This window comes from Zonotrichia albicollis, chromosome 4, assembly GCF_047830755.1.
Source record: "Zonotrichia albicollis isolate bZonAlb1 chromosome 4, bZonAlb1.hap1, whole genome shotgun sequence".
NCBI lineage: Eukaryota > Metazoa > Chordata > Aves > Passeriformes > Passerellidae > Zonotrichia > Zonotrichia albicollis.
In genome coordinates this window covers 7819596-7839098 of record NC_133822.1, presented here as the reverse complement: position 1 = coordinate 7839098, position 19503 = coordinate 7819596, and the positions used below count along the sequence as shown (strand labels likewise).

Below are 19503 nucleotides of genomic sequence, written 5' to 3'. Positions count from 1 at the left end.
TTATTTAATAGTGACACTCTTGCACGATGGTTACTCTCCTACAATGTGTAGAGATGTTCCATTGCTGGGCAGCATCCTCACTCTTACACCACCACAAGCTGCACCTTTCACCCAGCCAGGACCAGGGGGAAAATCATCACAAGGGAGGCTGCCCTGTTTTCCAGGGCTTCAGCCTGGCAGGAGCTGCTGTCTCCAGCCCCACGGGTGCTCGGGGCCCGGGGCTCTGCTCGGAGCATCCCCGCTGCTCTCGCCCCTCTCCGTTATCATCTCAAGGTGTGCACGCGAGGCCAGGGGGTGAGCACCGCATCCCTCCATCCCTTCATCCTCCTCCCAGAGGCGAGGGGGAGCCCAGATGTTGGCAGGCCCGAGCCAGGTTCATCTGTTTCACATGACCCAGCGCCAACTGCTGCTCGCTGCCCTCCTCCCTCCTTCCTCCTCTTTCCTCCCCCTCCTCCTCCTCCTCCTCCTCCTCCCTCCCCGGCTCCAGCCTCGCAGCAGCCGCGCAGGAGCCGGGGGCCGGCAGGCGGGGAAAGGGAAGGAGCAGAAGGGGGAACGGAGGGTTCCGGCATGCGGGCAGGGAGGATGGGCCGGCCGTAGGAGCGGCGGGAGCGGAGGGCAGGGCCGCGCACCCCGCGCCCCGGCAGCGGCGGCGATGGATGCGGGGCGGTAGAGCCGCGGCCTGGAGACGCCGTGCCGAGGGGATGCGCTGGTGCCGGGCTCGGAGCTGAGGGGCCGCCGGGGCCGCCGAGGCAGCAGAGAAGGTAACGGGGTCTTTGTCTGCCGAGGGCAGGCCAGGCGAGGCGGGCCGGGGCTCTCCGCTCGCAGCCCCGGCCCCCGGGGAAAGCCCAGCCGCAGTGTGCGGGCTGCTCCACGCCCCCTCCCTCCATTTACCTTCAACGGAGAGAAATGTGGGCAGCAGCTGCTTTGCCTGTCCTTTCAGAAAAACCCATCCCCAGCCCCAAACCCTCGGGTTCGATGGGCGAGGAGCGGAGCCGAGCGCGGCGGCGGGGAAGGAGGAGACGGGGTGTGTGTGTTGTGTGTGTGAGGGGAGAGGAGCCGGAGCTGCGATTCCTTCCCCCCTTCCCCAGCAGTCTGGCTGTCTGTCCCCACTGACGGCCAAGATGGACTGCTCCTTCCATTCCCTTCCCTTCCCAAATGGCTGCAGCAAGTTTAATGCACAGCCGGGGGCTTCGCTGAGGGGAAAGCTCCCCGGCTTGGTTTTTCCTTTCCCCCCATGCGCACCTTTTCGTGAGTCGGGAATAGAAAAGTTGCTCCAGATTCAGGGCTGGAAAAGACAAATGTGCACAGCTCTGCTTCCAAACTGTGCCCGTATGGGAGTGCATCTGCACGCCCTGCAGGCTGGCTCGGTGTAAGGAGGGTTTTGGCCGCATTGTTACCGCTGGCTGCTGGGGAGGGCGGCAGAAAAGTTGTTTCAAACCTCTCCATAAAATTTCCAGGAGAGACAATTGTTTCTAATAATAGCGCTGGCAGCGGTTTAGCAATACGGCACACACAGATGCGGAGCTATCTAGCAAATCTCTCGCAGGCAAGTGAGGTCGCAGGGAAAGCTGAACTCCCAGCTCGCTGGTTTGGTTTGGGGTTTTAAAACCTTGTCCTGAACAAAAACGCCGGCACCGCTCGCCCTTTCCAGCGGCCGAGGGGGTGTGGTGCCTGTGCCGGAGCGCTGCATCCATGGGCTCGGCTGAGCCGGGCTTTCCCGTGCCTTGGGTATCGGGAGAGGCTGGATCCCGGCTCTGCCCAGCTCCAGATGGATATCGGGGTGTCTCGGACCCGCTTCCCTCCGGATCGGTGCCCGGGGGTGATGCGCATCCCCTCCCTATGCATGGAGGTGTCTGTTAGGGGCGTGGGTGTCTGTGCCATCTTCCCTGCCTGGAATCGCCTGCCAGGCACCAGAGAATTCCCGAGGGAGCTCAACTCCTCTGGATGGTCCCTTTCTCCTTGGGGTGAGGGCAGAGGCCCGCTGGGGGCTGCTGGCTGTGCTCTCACTTGGACCGTGATGCCGAACCTCGCCAGGCTCAGCCTTGTGGCTCAGAGCTGCTGCTGGGCTCGACTCTCCTGGCACAAGTTACAGACAGCCTGTTCTCCTCTAAATATTAATATCTGAAGGTGGTTTTAAGCATCAGTGCCAGGCAGGTATGTGCCACGCTCTGCAGGAGGGGTGGTTTCTGCAGCCCAGCTGTGCTGCTGAGCAAGGAGCTGTGCCAGAAGCATGAGGAGGCAAGGATTTATTGCTCCTTGGTACAAGAGGGGATGTTTTGAAGGGTCTTCAGCTCAGCACCACCTTGTGCCTCTGCTAAGGTCAGCTGTGTCCCTCAGAGAACCAACCAGGCTGAAGGAGCTGGCATTGCCCATCCATCATGCTGTGTGATCAGTTTCCACAGAAGGGAGAAGTGCACCAGTGGAGCAGAACATGTGGATTTATGCATGTGAAAAATAAGCATTTTGTTCTTCAGTGAATTTTTGTTCTAAATGCCCAGGCTAAAAATATGTGATCTCTCATCTTGAGCATAGATGCACCAGTGAGCCGCTCACAACCCTTTTGGGCAAGCTACTCTTGTCTCCTTGTAGACTATTTCTGGTGGTCCTATTGTTGCGTGTCTGAACTGGTTATTGCATTAAAAATGCAACTTGATATTTGATGATACCTATGCTCACAGCACTGGGCTGCTCAGGGCCCTACAGCAATGCAGCATCACTTGGTGCAGAGAGATCCTGTCAAACTGTTCAGCCAGGTCAGGAGCTTCAGCCAGTGCACTGGGTGGTGTTAAGAGGGACATAAGCCTGGGGAAGACTTCCCAAGTCATGGAATCTAGCCCCACACATCACGGGTAATTAATTGCAGTGGTACATATCCCCTTGGTTGCTGCTGTTACTGTGTGAGCAATGGCAGAAGGCTTGGATCAGTTTTGAGCTTAACAGCAAAGCCAAAGTAAAACTGCAGGGGTGGATGAAGCAGAAAATGGTTTATTAGGGAGAATGGAAAGGGGCTGGGGAGTCACTGAAGTTTCAAGCTGCAATCTGTCAGCCCTGTGAAGGAAGGGTCATGCACTGCAAGGGGGGTGACACGTGGAGAAGGTATTAAGGAGCCTGTTGATCCAGCATTATCCAAATTTGGGGTCAGAGCTTAGTGGTGTCCCCTGAAGATGCAGAAAGGCTCTGCATGACCCACTTCTTGTGAGCTGGATGGCTGGGACAAGCAAAGGCTGCTGTGATGCACAGGGTCACACTTGGGCTCAGCTCTCTGGAAACTCAGGTGTCTTTTACTCAAAACTCTCTGTTTGAGGAAATCGAGGTTTTTGCTACTCTGAGCTGCACCCAGAATCTCCATCTAGCTGAGAGCCATCCCACAAATGCTCATCTCTTGGGAAGCTGGGAATGTGCTATGGGGTCAGCCAGAAGAGCAAATACCTGCATCTCCCTGGGATGATCCCCATGCCTCATCATCACAGGCTGGGGTGCACAGCTGGCTGCCAAGGTCACTCAGCAATGCCAATCTCCAGCCATCCTTGCTGGCTTGCTCCCTGCAGCAGCTGGAGGAAAGAATTGCCCTGCAGCCCCAGAGCAAGCAGAGCACAGCAGGCAGCAAGGTCTGGCAAGGTTAAGCTGGGATGGAATTGCTTACAGCTCCAGCTCCAAATCCCAGGTTGTCCCAGCCTCTGTCAGGTTCCCTAAGCCAGCAGTGCATGGCCCAGCATGGCCTCAGGGACCACTGCAGCTGGCAACATCCACTGATACTTCTTCTGCTCCCTCCCAGACTTACAAAAACTGAATCCCTAGCCCTCCTGTAAATCTCAGTTTGTGCCATGTCCTAGAAAGCCACATTTGGTGAGGCTGCACAATGAGCTGGAGCCTCTGTCTTCTTTTCAGGGGATGAACCTTGTCAAGGACCAAAAATGACTTTGATTGCTTTTCTCTCTGATCTGACACCGAGGAGGGACCCCAGACAGATATTTGATCAGTTCTGAGCTTCTGGGAGCACTTTCATGTTGATGAATTGCAAGCACACAAGTTTTGATCTTGTCTCCTGTGCTCCAAGTCACCTTTGCACCCCACCTACTCACGAGTGGATGTCAGCCTGAAGGTTTACTACTTGCCTGTGGTTGTCTGTAGTAGAATGCCTGCCAGAAAAAGTAGAAGACCCTGATGTACCTCCCATTCCCAGTGCACCTCTGCTTCATGGCTGTGGGATATTCCTCTGAGGCCCCAAGCCTGGTGCCAGAGGCCCTGGGTGCCTCTCTATAGAGGTGGGACTTCAGCCCTTGCCCAGCCTTAAAGTGGGAGGAGGCCAGAGGAGCTGGGACCATCTGATTCCCAGTGCCACCAACAATATTCTTGTGTACAGCCCACTTCTGTTTTTGTCCTGAGGGTCTCTGTGATATTTTCACATGGTGTGGAACAGTTGCTGCGTCCCCACACTCAAGATCACTAGTGTGTAGCTAAACTATCTTTTCACCCTCTGCCTGCTCTGGTGGGGTGAGCTGTGATTTAGTGTAGTAATCTTTGGGAAAAGTCATCGAGGCAAAAAAAGAGGTAGGCAAGTTTACTTTTTTGTTACTTAAATTCACTGTAAAAAGGCCCAATGAAAATCTCCTGGAAAGCTGCAAACCAAAAAGAGGTTGATATTCCCATTTTGGCTAGAGAAATCCTTTTGTATGCACACTTCCACACGTAATGCCTAACATTTTGTCAATGGCTGTTGGGCTTGCCAACCCACCAGGCTCAGCCTCTAGTGTTTGGATTATTTATTTATTTTCCTTCTTAGAAGTCTGCAGATCTCCCAATCAAAATAAACCCACCCTTGTTTGGGTTTGCTGGCCGTGTGGGATTGAACGTGGCTGCAGCTGTGCCACACACACACTGTGAGCACTGCTGGCATCCCATCCTCCCCAGCTGGAACACTTCATGCAGGGAAGGGCTTTGCAGATAGTGGGGCAGCCACAGGCTGGCCCTGGGTTTGTGCAGGACAAGCAGGGGATGGAAAGCTGCTGCATCAAGTGAGCAGCTTGGAAAGGCAGCACAAAATCTGAAACGTGGCCCCTGTCCTAGAGAGGGGAGTGTGAATTTTTCCACATTTGAGCATGGTTTTGTCCTTGCTGTGCATGGGGGATGTCTGTGCTGGCTGCCCCCAGCCAGGGTTTTGTGAAGACACTCATCATCCCAACACGTGGCTGCCACGTGTGTGCTCACACACTCATTTCCTGGTGAAATGGGGCACACAAGGGGACAGGGATGATTTAGGGGATGTGTAATCAAACACAGTGCTTCCTTTGTGCACACACACACATCCTCCCCCAGCCTGGAAGCGTGCTGGAAAATAAATCTGGAGGTGACTTCCAATGTCTTCTGCAATTCTGGACTGCAAAATCCAAAAGAGAAGAAAGTTATATCTGAAGTGGCCTGGGCTCCTTGGGATGCTTTGAATCCCTGCTGGGGTGGTTATGCAGTCAATGAAGGTGTCACCTGGGCTTGTGCTGCAGGAGGTGGTGGGAATTGGGAAAACGGACTTATTCCTCACCAAGACCAGGGAGAACTGCCAGGGAGCACCAAGTCAGCTTTGTCTCTGTGTTGCACCATGGAATGTGCCTTCTGGAGTGCTGATGGCAGTTCTGAGGGAAATCTGCACATCCAACAGTGCTGGGCTGTGTCCTCACTTTCGCAGTCCCCTGTCACAGGCACAGCTGACTTTGTACGTGGCAGAAGCCTGCTCCAAAATGGATATTGAATCTATTGAATGCTGGGAGCTTAGGGCTCAGGGGTATCAGATTCAGCTGCTGAGTTTGCAGACATTGCATCAGGCTGTTCCCTCTTCTCTTCCCATCCTTAACTCTTCTGCATTGATTCTTCATAGCACTAAAGATCTGCTGTGTTTAGTTCCAGAAAGGAACATCCTTCCCTGGCTCTTAAAAAGCAGAGGCATATAAAAAACAGGTTTGTTTTGAAGTGTTTATTTCAGGTCTCTCCTCTGCAGAGGTAACAGGCTGTCCATGTTTAGTATGTCATGATGCAGAGATGACCTGGTCTTGCTGCACCAGTAGCCAAAGAATTCTCCATACCGGTGGGGCAATATCCTGGCATTAGTCAGGCTGTGATTGGGGGTATAAAAGCACCGGCTGTGTCCTGAAAGTAGTTTTCCCTGCATGAGCCCTGAGTGGGGCTAGTCTGAGCCCTTGCCCTCCCCAGAAACACAAGTGTTTATACCCCCAGTGACAGCCTGACTAATGCCACAATATTGCCCCACCTGTATGGAGAATTCTTTGGCTACTGGTGCAGCAAGACCAGGTCATCTCTGCATCAGGACATCTCATGACATACTAAATATGGACAATCACGGCTGGAGAAAGCAGATTGGACCCCGTCATACCCCTCATCCAGGGGTGCAGGCAGAGCCCTGGGAGATGTCCCAGCCCTGCAGCCCCACTCAGCAATGGGTGCACTCAGGAGCAAAGTGGGAGCAGAAAGCACCAAACCAGACTCCTGCAAGCAGGACTGGTTTCTGCAAACACCTGCATCTCTGAGGATGAGTCAGCTGCTTGTCATCTGAATGTGCTCTGCATCTCAGCCGTCCTGCCTGTGAGACCCAGCTCTGGGGGCTGCTGCCCACCCTGCTCTGACCCTGTCAGCTGCTGCTGCTGCTCAGGCAGAGCTGCTGGCAGCTGCCCAGCCCGGGCACAGCCACAGCCCTGGCTCCCAACATCAAGAGTGTGTCAGAGCTGCTGATTAGCAGTGGCTGGAAAAAACCCGCTGACATGTTTTCCCACTGGAAGCATATCAGTTCTTGGAGTGTTATTCAAAACAAGAAGGGGGAAAAAACCAACAAAACCAACAGTTCTGTACACAGATTAACATTTAGCCTTTTTTTTAGTTCTTTCACATCTGGAATGGCTTTTGTAAGTGTGTTTTCTATTATGTGCTGTGTATAACAGTGCTCAGTGCTGTCCCTTGACCTGCTGTGTTGCAGCACCTGAGTGATGCAGTGCCCAGTGCCTTGGCCCCATTGATCAGGCCAGCACCCTCACACCTCCCAAGGCTCAGTGATACACCAGGTACAAAACACCCAATGAGCACTAAAAGGACACTTCAAGCCATAAATCTTCATTTGTCCTTTAGAAATATTTCACACATGCTATCACTTCCACTGCCTTGGGTCACTTTGGTCATCTTTCTATGAACCCACATTGATTTTTCTTTCCTCTGGCAAATCACATTAGTTTCAATAGCAAATAAATCGTCCTGTTTTCTTCTATAACTAAACAAAACCTCCTGTGAATGTGTTCCCAGAAGGCTTGGATGCTCTCATGTAATTACACCCTGTCTGCATGCACAAACAAGTGATATCTGGAACATTTTGCTGAAAGTATGCCACGTTTCAAGTGTGAAACTGTACAAAAAATTAAAAATTTATGTGTGTTTAAAAGGAATTTAACATGTCAGATGTAGGAGAGATTAACAGACATGATAATACCTTTGGGAAAAATAATAATAATAATCACCTATTGCCATGTACTTTATTGCCACATGGTCATTATCCTATGATGACTCACAGTGCTTGCTGCAGAATATGGAAAGGAATGAACCAGAAGGTGACCAGGAGTCCCCTGCAAAGAAGTTTTTGTGACTTATAAAGGCTTCAAGTCCCTCATTGGTAAAGGATTTCCCTCACAGATAATTTAGATCATTTTCCCTTAGATAATGCTGTGTCCTTTGTGCACAGCAAACAGAGTGAATTTCTCTTCCAGGAAAATCAAGACCCTTCCCAGGCATATTTTGGTTTTTCTTGAAGCACAAAAGTTGCTGAAGCACCTGTGCCAGGGCCACTCTGCTTGTCCTTGTGCAAAGACACCAGAGATCCTTCATCCTCTTTCCCTCTGGGCCTCCCATTTTAGCTCTGCTGTTGATATTTATTTCTTTGGGCTGCATTAGGGACTGGCAACCCAAATGATGGATCACAGCTCTCATATGCAGTGCTCAAACATGGGTTGATGCTGCAGAACTTGCCTTAGAGGGATTATTATCCAGAAAATAAGTTCACCCTGGGGGAAATACAAAAAGAAAAGATCACCAAATAAAGATGTTCTCAGAGTTTGGCTGAGCTGAGTTGGATCAGGAGAAATTTATGTACAGGGCAAGTTATTTTGGGTGTTAACTGTGAAGTTGGCAGCAAGGAGGATTGTCTACCTGTTGTCTCATTACTGGAGGTATGATGGGGACCGTTTTTGCAATTTTTTTTCTTGTGTTAGTGGCAATTTTTCAGTCTTTGGGCATTCCTTTGGCATTGCAGAGGAATAGCATAGTCTGGATGAGCAGTCCCAAGGTCTGTAAGGTGGAATGAGTCTGTCCTTGCCATTCCCCTTCTACTTCCCATAGGATGCAACCCTTTGGGGCTGTAGTGGTTTCATGTGGATCCAGTGGTTTCACCAGACCTAAAAATGCCCTAAATGTGACCAGCTCATCATCTGCTCTGTAAGAAGTGGTGGAGTTCTGAGCAGGACTGCAGCTCTTTCTCTCTCACCAGGGCTTGGTGCTGGCTCCAGCAGGAGATGATATTCCAGGTCCATGAGGCTGTGCAGGGAGGTCTGTTGGGAGAGGATGGAAGCCCCTGACTCCTTCAAAACTCATCTGCCTGACAGTGCTGCCAGGCTGGGGGGAGGAGGAGCAGCTGGGCTGCCTCTTTTGCACTATAATTTATTATTTATTATTTATATCCATTGGTGGGTGCAACCAGCTTGCTGCACATGCAGAAAGGGTGTAGGAACAACATGGGCTTCCCGAGTAAAAGTGGAGAAGGCAACTACAATATCCCAATTTGAGGCAAAGTTTTAACAGCTCTGGCATGTGCTTAACCAAAAAATGCTATCCCCAAAGCAGGTTACCATGTTGAACCACCTGCACAACTGAGCAGCTGACTCAAGGTTTATCAAAACAAACTTCTACTGTGTGAAGGTGTTTCAAATCTGCAAGTTTAAGACATCTGTGACCAATGAATACTCTAGACTAAAAATAATAAATAATACTGAAGACTGTGTAACCTCCCTGTGGTCAGCCCCAGCTCCAGAGCTCAGGGAATGCTCTGACCATATCAGAACTGCTACACTCTCCACTCCTGCCTTGTAAATAGTGAGGATAATTCTTGGAAACTGGTATATTTTTATAGTGGCAAATTATCTATTTCCTTGCCAAGAAAGGGAAGGGACAGAGTTACAGGGGCAGAGGAGTCAAACATAGTAAAAAGTCTGCGTTGGGAATGCCCTCTCCTCCTGCCTCAACATCACAGGGCAGGGAGGGTGCAAGAATTTCTGCTTCCCTTTGTATTTGAGCAGATTTAGATCTGTATTATTTTCAAGAAAGAAAACAATACGTGACCTGAGCCAGCCCAGCCTCCACTGTGGTGAGGAAGCCGGTCTGTCCAGGAAAGGGCTCTCTTATCTCAGGATATCACTGCAATCAGGCCATTGGGGCTGGCCACGCTCAGAGCAGTAATTCAGACATCTGCTGGGTGATGCCCTGCTCGGTTTAAAACGTGGTGCTGGAATTAGATTTCATTCTGACTACACGGCTCAAGCACCAAGTGTTTTGAGGTTAAGACGCGGCATTCCCGGCTTTAAAGTTCGCCTGAGAGTTATTGCTTGATGTTGTAAATGGACTTAAGGATCGTAGGAGACGGTTTTTCATTTCAGCCCTGATACAGTAAGCCACTTAAACACTTGCTTATGTCACACTGAAATAAAGGGGATTTATGGACACAGCTATGGGCTTTGCTGAATCAGAGCATTTTTGCTGAGTGCTGTTTAGGGGAAGCATGAAAAATAACCTGTGCAGATGTCCCTGAGTGATGCCGAGCCCGAGCAAGGCTGGAAAAGTGCTGTGTGGAGGAAGAAAGGAGCCCCTGGGCAGGCCAGGAATTCTTTTGTCAGCTCCTAAGACAAAACAGGGAAGTCACCAGGTCACTCAGCCTGCAGCTTGCCTTAATTTTTCTCCCATCACTCCGTGTCGGCATCCACACAATGGCTGGGTCGCGCCGTCCGTCCCAGCGGTGCTTCCGACAGGGTGACACCCCAGCTGACACTGTCCCACCTCCCTTCTCCAGGAGGACTCTTGCTTTGTAATTACTGAGGCTGTTCTCCTCTCTCCTGACAAATGAGCCTTGGCAGAAATCATTGCATCACTTGATGTCACCCCTCTGAAACACAGATCCCTGTGCAGTTCCCCCATGCAGTGGGTAATGCTAAGCACCACTCCCTTTATGTGGGATAGGAGAGGACTTTAAGAGCTGTATCTGTTACCATGGTTTTGACAATTTTGCCTCCATTCACTAATCCATTGGAAAGGACATTAATTTTTCAAGGAGTGGGATAAAGAAGCTCTCAGAGAAAGCCAAAGGCCTCGCACGCGATACGTTCCTGTGGTGCTGTCAAACCTGTGGGAGAGGCTGCACCTTTGTCAGCTGCTGTTTTCTGGCCAGTCAATCCAGCTATGGACTGTACATGTATTTCAGAATCTCAAAGCACTTCCATAGCACTGAAACTCACACTGCTTTAGAAGGTGAGGTCTGGTTATGCATCAGCCATTGGCTACTGCTCTTCATACTGCCATCGTCCATTTCTACAGCATATTTGTGAGGCCTTTCTTCTCAGCTTCAAAGCTCCATTTGCCACCAAGTTCCCTTCAAATGGAATACTTAAAATGTTGTTCCTGTTTATTTGAATATGCAACCTCTTGGTTTTCTTACCAAAGTACTGCTAGAAGGTGACAAATGCCTGAGAATAGAGCTGGGATACCCTTCCCAGGGGAAAAAACAACTGGCTTACAGCTAACCTCTCCTGCTCCAGAGTGCCAAATAGCCTTTCCCATAAGAAATAGTAGCATGAACAGATTTGAATGAAAAAGTGCCTAATGGGCACACACAAAAGGTCAAAAGGTGTTTATTGGGTTCCTATTTCTTCATACCAAATTTGTGGAAGTGTTCAAGGCCGGGTTAGATGGGGCTCTGAGCAACCTGATCTAGTGTGTGGCATTCCTGCCTGTGGCACAGGGGTTAGAACTAGATGGTCTTTAAGGTCCCTTCCAACCAAAACCATTCTGGGATTCTGTACTGCTAATTTCAGAAAGCTCAGCTCATGTTCTGAACTGTGTTGGCAGACAGGACAGGCTACATGGACCTCTGCTCACAAGCCAGGAGTAATGGGCCAAATTAAAATATTTTTTCTACCTTTTTTTAAAAAAACAATAACACAAACTACTATTCATCATTTATCTAGGAAAGGCTTGTGGAAATTAATAGTGGAAATGAGGACTGTATTTATTGAGAAATAACAGTTTCTCCTGACTGTCTCACATTCTCAGAGATTCCAGCCACTGAGGCACAGGTGCCTCAGATATTGCCCATTTTAGTGCAAAGGAAGAGCAGGGAAGTGAGTGTGAGGGCTTTGGGCTTGGACCAGAGGATGGCATGGGCAGTGCTGCAGACCATGGTGATGTGCTCACCAGTGCAGGGCACTGGGCAAATCCCATGGCTGGGACAGGTGAACCAGATTTGCACCAAGTTACTTCCTCCTCTTCATTAGGTATCTTTTCCATTGAGTCACACCTACATGACCAGATTTAAGCACTGGAACAGGCTTTCCAGGGAAGTGGAGTCACCACCCCTGGAAGTGTTTGAAAAAGCAGTATCTGTGTCTCTGCACAATATGATTTAGTGGGCCTGATGGTGTTTGGTTGGGCTTGGTGTTCTTGGAAGTCTTTCCAACCTTAATGATTCTGTGATTCTATGACTGCAAAAACAAGCAAGCCCCAAGGGCAGAGCCCAGCCAGTGCTCCTCCTCCTCCTCATGTCCCCTTTCCCAGGTGCCCATCAAGGGTCAGCCATGTGGCTCAGCTCTTCACACTCACAGCCACCCTCATCCCAGCCACCATCAGTAACATTTATTAGGTGCAGATGCAGACCAGCAACGGGGAGGATGCTCTGCAAACACATGGCATAAAAATAAAGATAGTCCATTCCTCCAGGGTCTTGAAGTGTGAGTGTAGGACAGGAGACAGCAGATGGACGCAGGCACATGGAGAGGCAGTGCTGGTCAGTGCTACAGGCAGATGCTTGCCAGACTGGCCCCAGTTCAGCAAAGTGGAGTGCTGCCACATGTGCAAAGCTGTGCAGACATCAAAAACACACTGCTTTTCCTCCCTCTCTCTCTCAACAAGCTTAGGAGTTGCCAGGATGAGAAGGCGGGAAGAAGTGGTCAAGTGGGAGCAGGATGTTTAATCTAAGAGTTACTGTAATCAGTGGGCTGTCATCTCTCTCTATCTGCTTTCAGCAGCTCTGTCCAAACAGTGGACAGAGTGACACAGATTTTTGTGGATTCAGCACAGTAATTGCCTCCAATTATAATTTCTGATGTGATTCAAGGAAGAAAATGCTGTATTCTTCTTTATTCCTGCAGTCATCGGCTAATGAAACGTGCCACGGATATTTATAGAACTGACATTGTAAATAGCATTTGCATTTGGTGCCTTTGAGTTATTTAGTGTGACAGTGCTTTCACCAGGAGGGGTTTTTTCATTCTGAAAGGGAAAGGTTCTCTTTGGAGCTGTTTCCTCCCATCACCTTGGCAGTTTGTGTTGGATGGAGCAGCTCTGTGGGCAGTTGTGATAATTTAGTGACAAAGTGTTGGGTGTACAGGGATTAGCTGAGCGTTGTGGAGGTTTTGGGGCTGTGTCACAGACAGTTTACAGGATTCTCTGAGACAATGTTTGAGTTACAGTGAAGATGAATAGAGAGGAGGGCAATCATCAGAGCACTTCATGGCACAAAGCAAAATAACCGCCAGCCTGCCTTCCCTAGGAAACCCGTTGTGTAAATATTTGGGTAGAAGCCTCCAAAGGAGATTTAAAGTCTTGTGATAAAGGTAACTAAAACGTCTTTTCCTTGAGAAAAACAGCTGCAGTTCAGAAGATCCCATGAGTAACCATGAGGCAGATTTCCTTTCTGTAGCATCTCTGTATTAGAGTAAACAAACGTATAAGTCAGGAATTGCTGTCACCGATGGACCTCAAAATGTTTTGCAAAGGTCAGGATCAGATTTTCTGTCCTCAAGGTGCAGAAGCCAAGGAGCAGAGAAAGAATGCATGCCTTGTGTACAGTCAGCCCTCCTGCAGGCTGCTCCAGCTCCTCAGCCACAGACACATTGCTTCAGGTCTTCATGTGCCTTAAAAGCAGTATCTGTGTTTGAGTATTGAAGATATATCATCTCTACACACTCACATATATAAATGACAGAGATTTTTAAAAGCACTCATGCTCAGTTCTTCAAGCTCTTGGGGGGTCATGCTGCATGAGCAGGCACTAAAAGAAGTGGCAGATTTTCAGAATAAAAATGTGAGTTGCCGAGCTGTTTTGGGTGGGGAAAAAAATGTGTTCTGCATTTTGGCGCAAAACTTCCATCTGAGCTTGTGTTAAGTGTGGTCCATGAGATGATCATGGCCCATATTCACACCCTGCCCGTGCAGCTTGCTGCCATATGGGTGAACTGTTAGCACTCAGGAGTGCGTAACACACTCCCACCTCTTCACATGTCTTGAGAAGCTTTGGAAATCTGAGGGAATGCTGTGGATACAGCATCCTGGCAGAGCTGCAGCTGAGTGAGCAGCAGGGATAGCCATGGAACCCCTCTAGGAGCTGTCTCACCTCACTTGAAATGCTTGAGTGTTCCCTCTGCCTTTGAGCATCAAGGGCATCTCAGCTGTTAGGCTGAATTTGGCTTTTTAATTTCTGGAGTTGGGGAAGAGGGATCTTGACCTCCAGAAGGAAAGTGGAGGGGCTGTGTTGGTACAGAAAATCTCACTGAGCTCACTGTGAAAACCAGGACTTCATCAGGACTGACACCCCTCATTTCCCTGCCACATCAAGTGTCCCCCTCTTCTGTCAGGAAGCCTGCTCAACCATTGTTTCTTGTCCCTTTGCTGGGATTTTGCTTTTTCAAGGTGAAGGAAAAGTTATGCCTTGGTGCCTCTTAGTTCAAGTTCCTCTTAGCTTAGTTCTCCCCATCCTTCTTTGGGTAAGAGCCTTGGGAAGGGAGAACCTCAATTCAGTCCTGTGCTCTCCCTCCCTCCATCCAGACTCTGGTACTCTCAGTTCATTTTGGTGGCCTCCTGCTCCCATTCATGAGGCTTTGGTGTAGATTTCCCTTCTCTGATTGCTCAGGGAAGCAGAAGGCATTCCCTGGCTGGTTTTGCAGGAGCCAGCCACAGCCCCATGCACGGCAGAGCAGCAGATAGTGCAGAGCAGCCAATTTGCACAGTGTCAGAGGCAGCATCTTTTACCCAGACAGGCTGTGCTAAATCAGGGCCTTCTTGCTGTGCTTTGAAATGCTCCCGTTCCTTGCTCTGACGAACTGGCAGAGTTTGTATTGATCCAACAATGCAAAAAAGCACATAATGTGGGCTTCAGACACCTGGTGGAATAATAAAGCAGAAAGGAGGGAGGGCAGGACCATCATATTTTAGCTTGTATCAAGTAGGAAGCCTGTCTCTACCTTCTTTTCTTTTCTCTTGGAAAGCTCTGCTCATTTCTAAGGCAAATGAAAAGCCCCGTGGCTGGGGGAAGGAAATGCTGCAGCAGATCTCCAACCTGTGGACCTGCTGAGCTTCAAGGGATGTTCATGAAAGGCCTTTCAATTAGTCAACCATCATGTGCTGCATTTCAGAGCTTTGCTTTATTCAGATATTTATTCATGTTCCCAGCTGTTTGCATTTGGGATTTCTTTTAGCAGTGAAAGCACTAAGGGGTTATGAAACTCCGGGGCTGGAAAAGTACAGAGAGCTAAAGAAGCTCCATAGTGCTTTGCTGAAACACTACAGCACAAAGTCAGACATCTCAGAAAATGTTCCCTCTTCTGCCTTTCACCTGCTTTTATTCATATTTCAACTTTGTTATAGCCAATGGAGCACAACACACGAAAGCAGGACTGTGTTCCATCCCTGCCATCGCCACAATGAACTCACTGCTTTATCTCTTGCCTTGGGTAAACTCATATTAAACCTGGAATATCACTGCATATTCCCCATCTTGGAGATGCAGTGGATAAGTGACAGTAAGAGGATGAGGGAGATGTCAAAGCACAGCTCAGGCACTCAGAGTTTTATCTGCTGGGGAAGCCCAGTGAAGGAAGCTTGTGGTTCCCCCTGCCTGTGTGAACATGACCCACACAACTCTTCCAAGCAGGAGAAACCATTGCAAAGCCCTTCTGTGAGCCTCTGGCATATTTTTACAACTGAGCTGAAAGCTGTTTAATAGTGAAAAATCTCGCTCACCAAGTAATGCACCTTAGGAGAAGATATTTTTTGCATAACGTTTCTTACTGGGGGAAATTCTCGTAAGACAATTTATTGCCATGGCGGTAACTGGTTGACATTTATGAGAAGCCTTGTTTTACAAGGCTTTCCTTTGGCTGCAGTGCCAGGGCTCCAGTTGTGCTGATGGAAGAAGAGAAGGAAGGTAATGTTATTTTGTGTGCAGGATAGAGATGCATTGATGTGAATAACAAAAAGGGTTGTATAACAAAAATTCTGCGTGAATTGCATGGGATTGTTCCTTCCAGAATTGTCAATTGTGGATGAGTTGAAGGGAAAAGCTCATTTTGACAGAAGTTTTCTCATAATAAACCATGCCTCTTCAATGGCCTGCTTAAGGTTCAACAGAGTTGTTGGAATACTTGAATCTTTGTTTTGTGGAAGGGGCTGGGTAAGACTTGTTTCAATCTGGTACCAGAAAAAGGAGAGATGGATGTGAGACAGAGATGTCAAGAGGGAGGACAGAAGCACCCAGAAGAGGCTGATGGGCTCCTGTGCTGAGAGACAGCAGGATGAGGCTGAGGCTGCTGGAGATGGCTGAGGTTGCAGATCCTGTGGCAATGGCCACACAATGCCTGGAATCTTGAATGGGCAAAGCTGATGGTGGAGCACCCACCACTGCCTCCTGGATGCCAGCACATCCAGCCCCATCAGCCACAGGGGCAGCTGATTTTTAACCCGCAGAGCTGAAGCAGAAAGCTGAGCTGTCCTCAGTTAACCCCCAAGCACACTTCCCACTCTCTGCAAAGCAGCTTTGTGTCAGGGGCTCAGCTTGGCACTGGTGGGAAGAGGTGATGGATGAGGGCAGGAATGCCCAGGATGCTGCAGCACTTTTGTCTCCAGCAGCTGTGACCCCCTCCCACTGGGATCCTGTGGACTCTGCTCCCTTCTGGTGATACTTTAGGACTCACATGGCAAGCAATATTATTAAATTGAGCTGGGGATCCATGCAAAGCACAGGAAGATGCCTTGGCTGCAGCTGGTGGGTCCCTGGGGGGCTAAGCTGAGCTGTGGAGCTGCTCTGGGTCTGTGCCAATGTGGGTCCAGGTGTGCATGAGCATTGTAGGGTGAGCCCACACTGGGGGGCTGCCTGTGTGCTGCCTAAGTCATGCTGAGAAAGGGATTTCCAAGAGCCAAAGAGGCTTAAGGCTGCCCATATCCCATTAACAGATAGTGGGATTGTGCCTGTCTCTGAAGGGCTTTGTGGGACTGAGCTGGGATCTGTAACTCTGCAAAGCAAAGTTGCTCCTCATTCACAGTGCTCTGTGCAGGAGAGGGCTTGATGCTCTGTAGAGGAGTTCCCTCAGACCACAGCTCATTTATTTCTGAGAACCCCAATCCATGGACCTTGGAAATCTCATATAAGCCTTGTACACATAATAGTTTCAATGATATTATTTGTTAACTGTTGTAATAAACTGCTGGTGTGGGAGCACCTTTCGACGAGTACAGTGACGTCAGAAGTGGCTCCTGTGGTACATCCTAAATAGGATACTCCAAGTAGGACAAGTCCATTTCAGAATTCAGGGCCAGACAAGCCCCTGGTGCCACTCCAGGGAGCAGCATCAGCACAGCCAGGGAGGAGCCTGGCCCCACAGTCCCTGTGGCATGGCTTGATCCCTGCTGTTGAGGGGCTTGGGGAAGCTTGCCTGGATGTCTCCTCTGCCAGCCAAGCCAGCTGCAGAGCTGGAGGCCTCAATGTGGAACGTCAGGGCCCCTGTGCTACAAACCTGCCCCCACTGGAGCACCCTCCTCCTCCTGGCAGCTGCATCCCAGCAGGCACCAGACACCCCTCCATGACAGCTACCAGGGCAGCTTCTCTTTTTCTCCTTCCAGCCTTTTCTTTACCCTGGTGCCAAAAGAAGGGGGATTAATTTAAAAAGGAAGGAGTAAACACAAACCAAAAGGACTGCACTGAATGAAAGGCTCCAAGTTGTGCTGGGGGAAGGCAGCAGCCACGTGCTCAGCTGTGACTCCAGGCACCCTGACACGTGTTCCTCTTCTCCCTTGCAGATGACAGAGGGTCGCAGATGCCAAGTGCACCTCCTTGATGACAGGAAGCTGGAGCTCCTTGTTCAGGTAGGAACTGCACATTTCATCTTTTGATAGTTTGCTACAGCTGTGGGTTTTCACCAGGGTGGGGAGAGTAAAGGGTTTTCAGCTGGTTTTCTCAGCAGCTTCACGCTGTGATTGCCTGCAGAGCTCAGGGAAGCTGCAGTAGGGCTGCCTGAGAAGGATCTGCAAAGGCATATCTGTGGGAAGGACTAATTCAAGACGTATTTTTACTTTATGCTGTGCCAAAACTGTCCCAGTCCCTGCCAATGAGATAGAAAAGCACCTCTGGTCATTTTTGACACTGTTATTATATCTCTTAACTATGTTTTTGAGGCACTGCTTAGCTATGAGAAATGCATTGCATCTGCTTAAAATACCTCCAGTTCTCTGCTTGCCACCCTAAATTGCTGGGCTGCACATCAGAGGGGATTGTGCCCATGCCCTGTGAATGTGGTTGGCAGCAGAAGATGCTGTGGTGGTCATGCCACAGGCAGGGATTTCTTGTAGGCTCATGTGTCAAACACAAATATGTATTAAAATTAGTCCATGTTCCATCTGCCTTATTTTTTACTTAAAAAAAAAGAAGGAAGGCTGGAAACAATGAGAGTCTGGTGGTGGCTTTGTAAGCATTGGCTGGTGAAAGCTGTAGCATCCTACACTTTCCTGACAATTTTGGCTCCTGTCTCAGAGATCCCCAACGGGTTAACAGCAAGAATTAGAAGAATGTCTTTCCTTTTACAAAGGCTTCCACAGGCAGCCACAGGCAGCCAAAGCAGCAGGAAATGAAACTTCCCATAGCACCCAAATGCCCTGGCTACAGCTGATAAGATGGGAGGGGGGGCAGGATCCTGCCCAGCACCTGAATGGGGATGGCTGGAGGGAACTTGAATCACAGGAAGCACGTTCAGCCTCACGTTCTGGAAAGTTGCTTAAAAATACCATTACAAAACTGTTAATGGGTAATGTTTTCACAGTCATCTAGGAGGTGAAATCCCTCAGCTGCCCCTGAGACACAGAGTGTTCAGAGAGTGCCTGGATAACCATGAGTCAGGCCAGTGGTGGAAGGAGAACAGCTAAATGAGGATGACTAATTAAAACAAAACACCATAGCAATGGTCTCTGCATAGGCTGCACCAGGTTCTCTGATGCTCTGCAGCTGGCTGGGGGGGAAGTTTAGTCACCTTCATCACAAGGACACAGCACTTGGCTTCCTGTGTCATCTAAATGCCTTTTCTAATTTTTCTTAGTTCAATTAAAAATTAAAATGGACTATTGGAGAATAGCTCTGCTAAAGCACTGCTCGGTATATTAATAATCACAGCTTAAAATATACTGCAGGAAATCTATGAGAGCTGCCCTGGCCAACCTACTTATTTGGGATTTGATCAATGACACTAAAAAACCACAGCAGGATGACAGCCAAGGAGGCTGGTGTGGGAAAACATGTCCACTTCCAAGGGAGCAGGAATGGTGCCACGTGATATCATGTTTTTCTAAGTGTTTGATCACACCTTCAGTGGAATTCCTTGTAATCAATAGAGGAAGCAAATTGCTCTGTAAATCACACTAACTAGTTTGCAAGTGACCCATGGTTGAATTTTATTAGTACAACAAATCGTTTTGGTGTTTTCAAGTAATGTGTGAATGGGGGAAGCCGGGAGGGTGATGATGAAAAATTCATGCCCAGAAAAAGCAGCAACCTCTGTTGCATGCACTACTCAGATCTCTGAGTCCCCCCATGCCCCCATTTATACAGGAATATCCACTGGGGCATCTCAGATGCTTTTCTGGGCTAATGACAATGCTGTTAGGCAGCTTCCAGTCAGGGTGAAATCGCTTTTGGGTGGAGCAGATGAAGAGGAACGTGGATGTTTTGGACTTGAGGATGTCTCCAGTATTGATTCTCTTTGCAGATATGGGCAAAGCACTTTGGTTTGCCTGCCTGTAAACAGCACAGGCAAAGCCACCAGTGTTGGGTGGTCCTGGAGCTGCTCCACTCAGCAGGAGAGGGCTGAGGTTACCCAAAGAGATGAGCAGCTCTTTGTCCCAGTGGGCACAGCTCCCTCTGGGAGCAACATGCACTCT

The 19503-nt window shown here is 49.3% G+C and overlaps 1 protein-coding gene across 11 annotated transcripts in view; it reads left to right on the top strand.

The window, feature by feature from the left end:
• Nucleotides 1–19503, top strand: part of FRMD4A (FERM domain containing 4A) — a 378230-nt gene that overhangs the window by 230875 nt on the left and 127852 nt on the right. For 10 of the 11 annotated variants that reach the window (XM_014268639.3, XM_014268636.3, XM_014268637.3 and 7 more), the window contains one exon: nucleotides 17377–17442. In XM_014268639.3, the coding sequence (XP_014124114.2) occupies nucleotides 17377–17442 (66 nt within the window). Of the gene's footprint in view, nucleotides 1–620; nucleotides 762–17376; nucleotides 17443–19503 lie in introns of those variants that run through there. The other variant, XM_014268642.3, reaches the window with a different exon arrangement.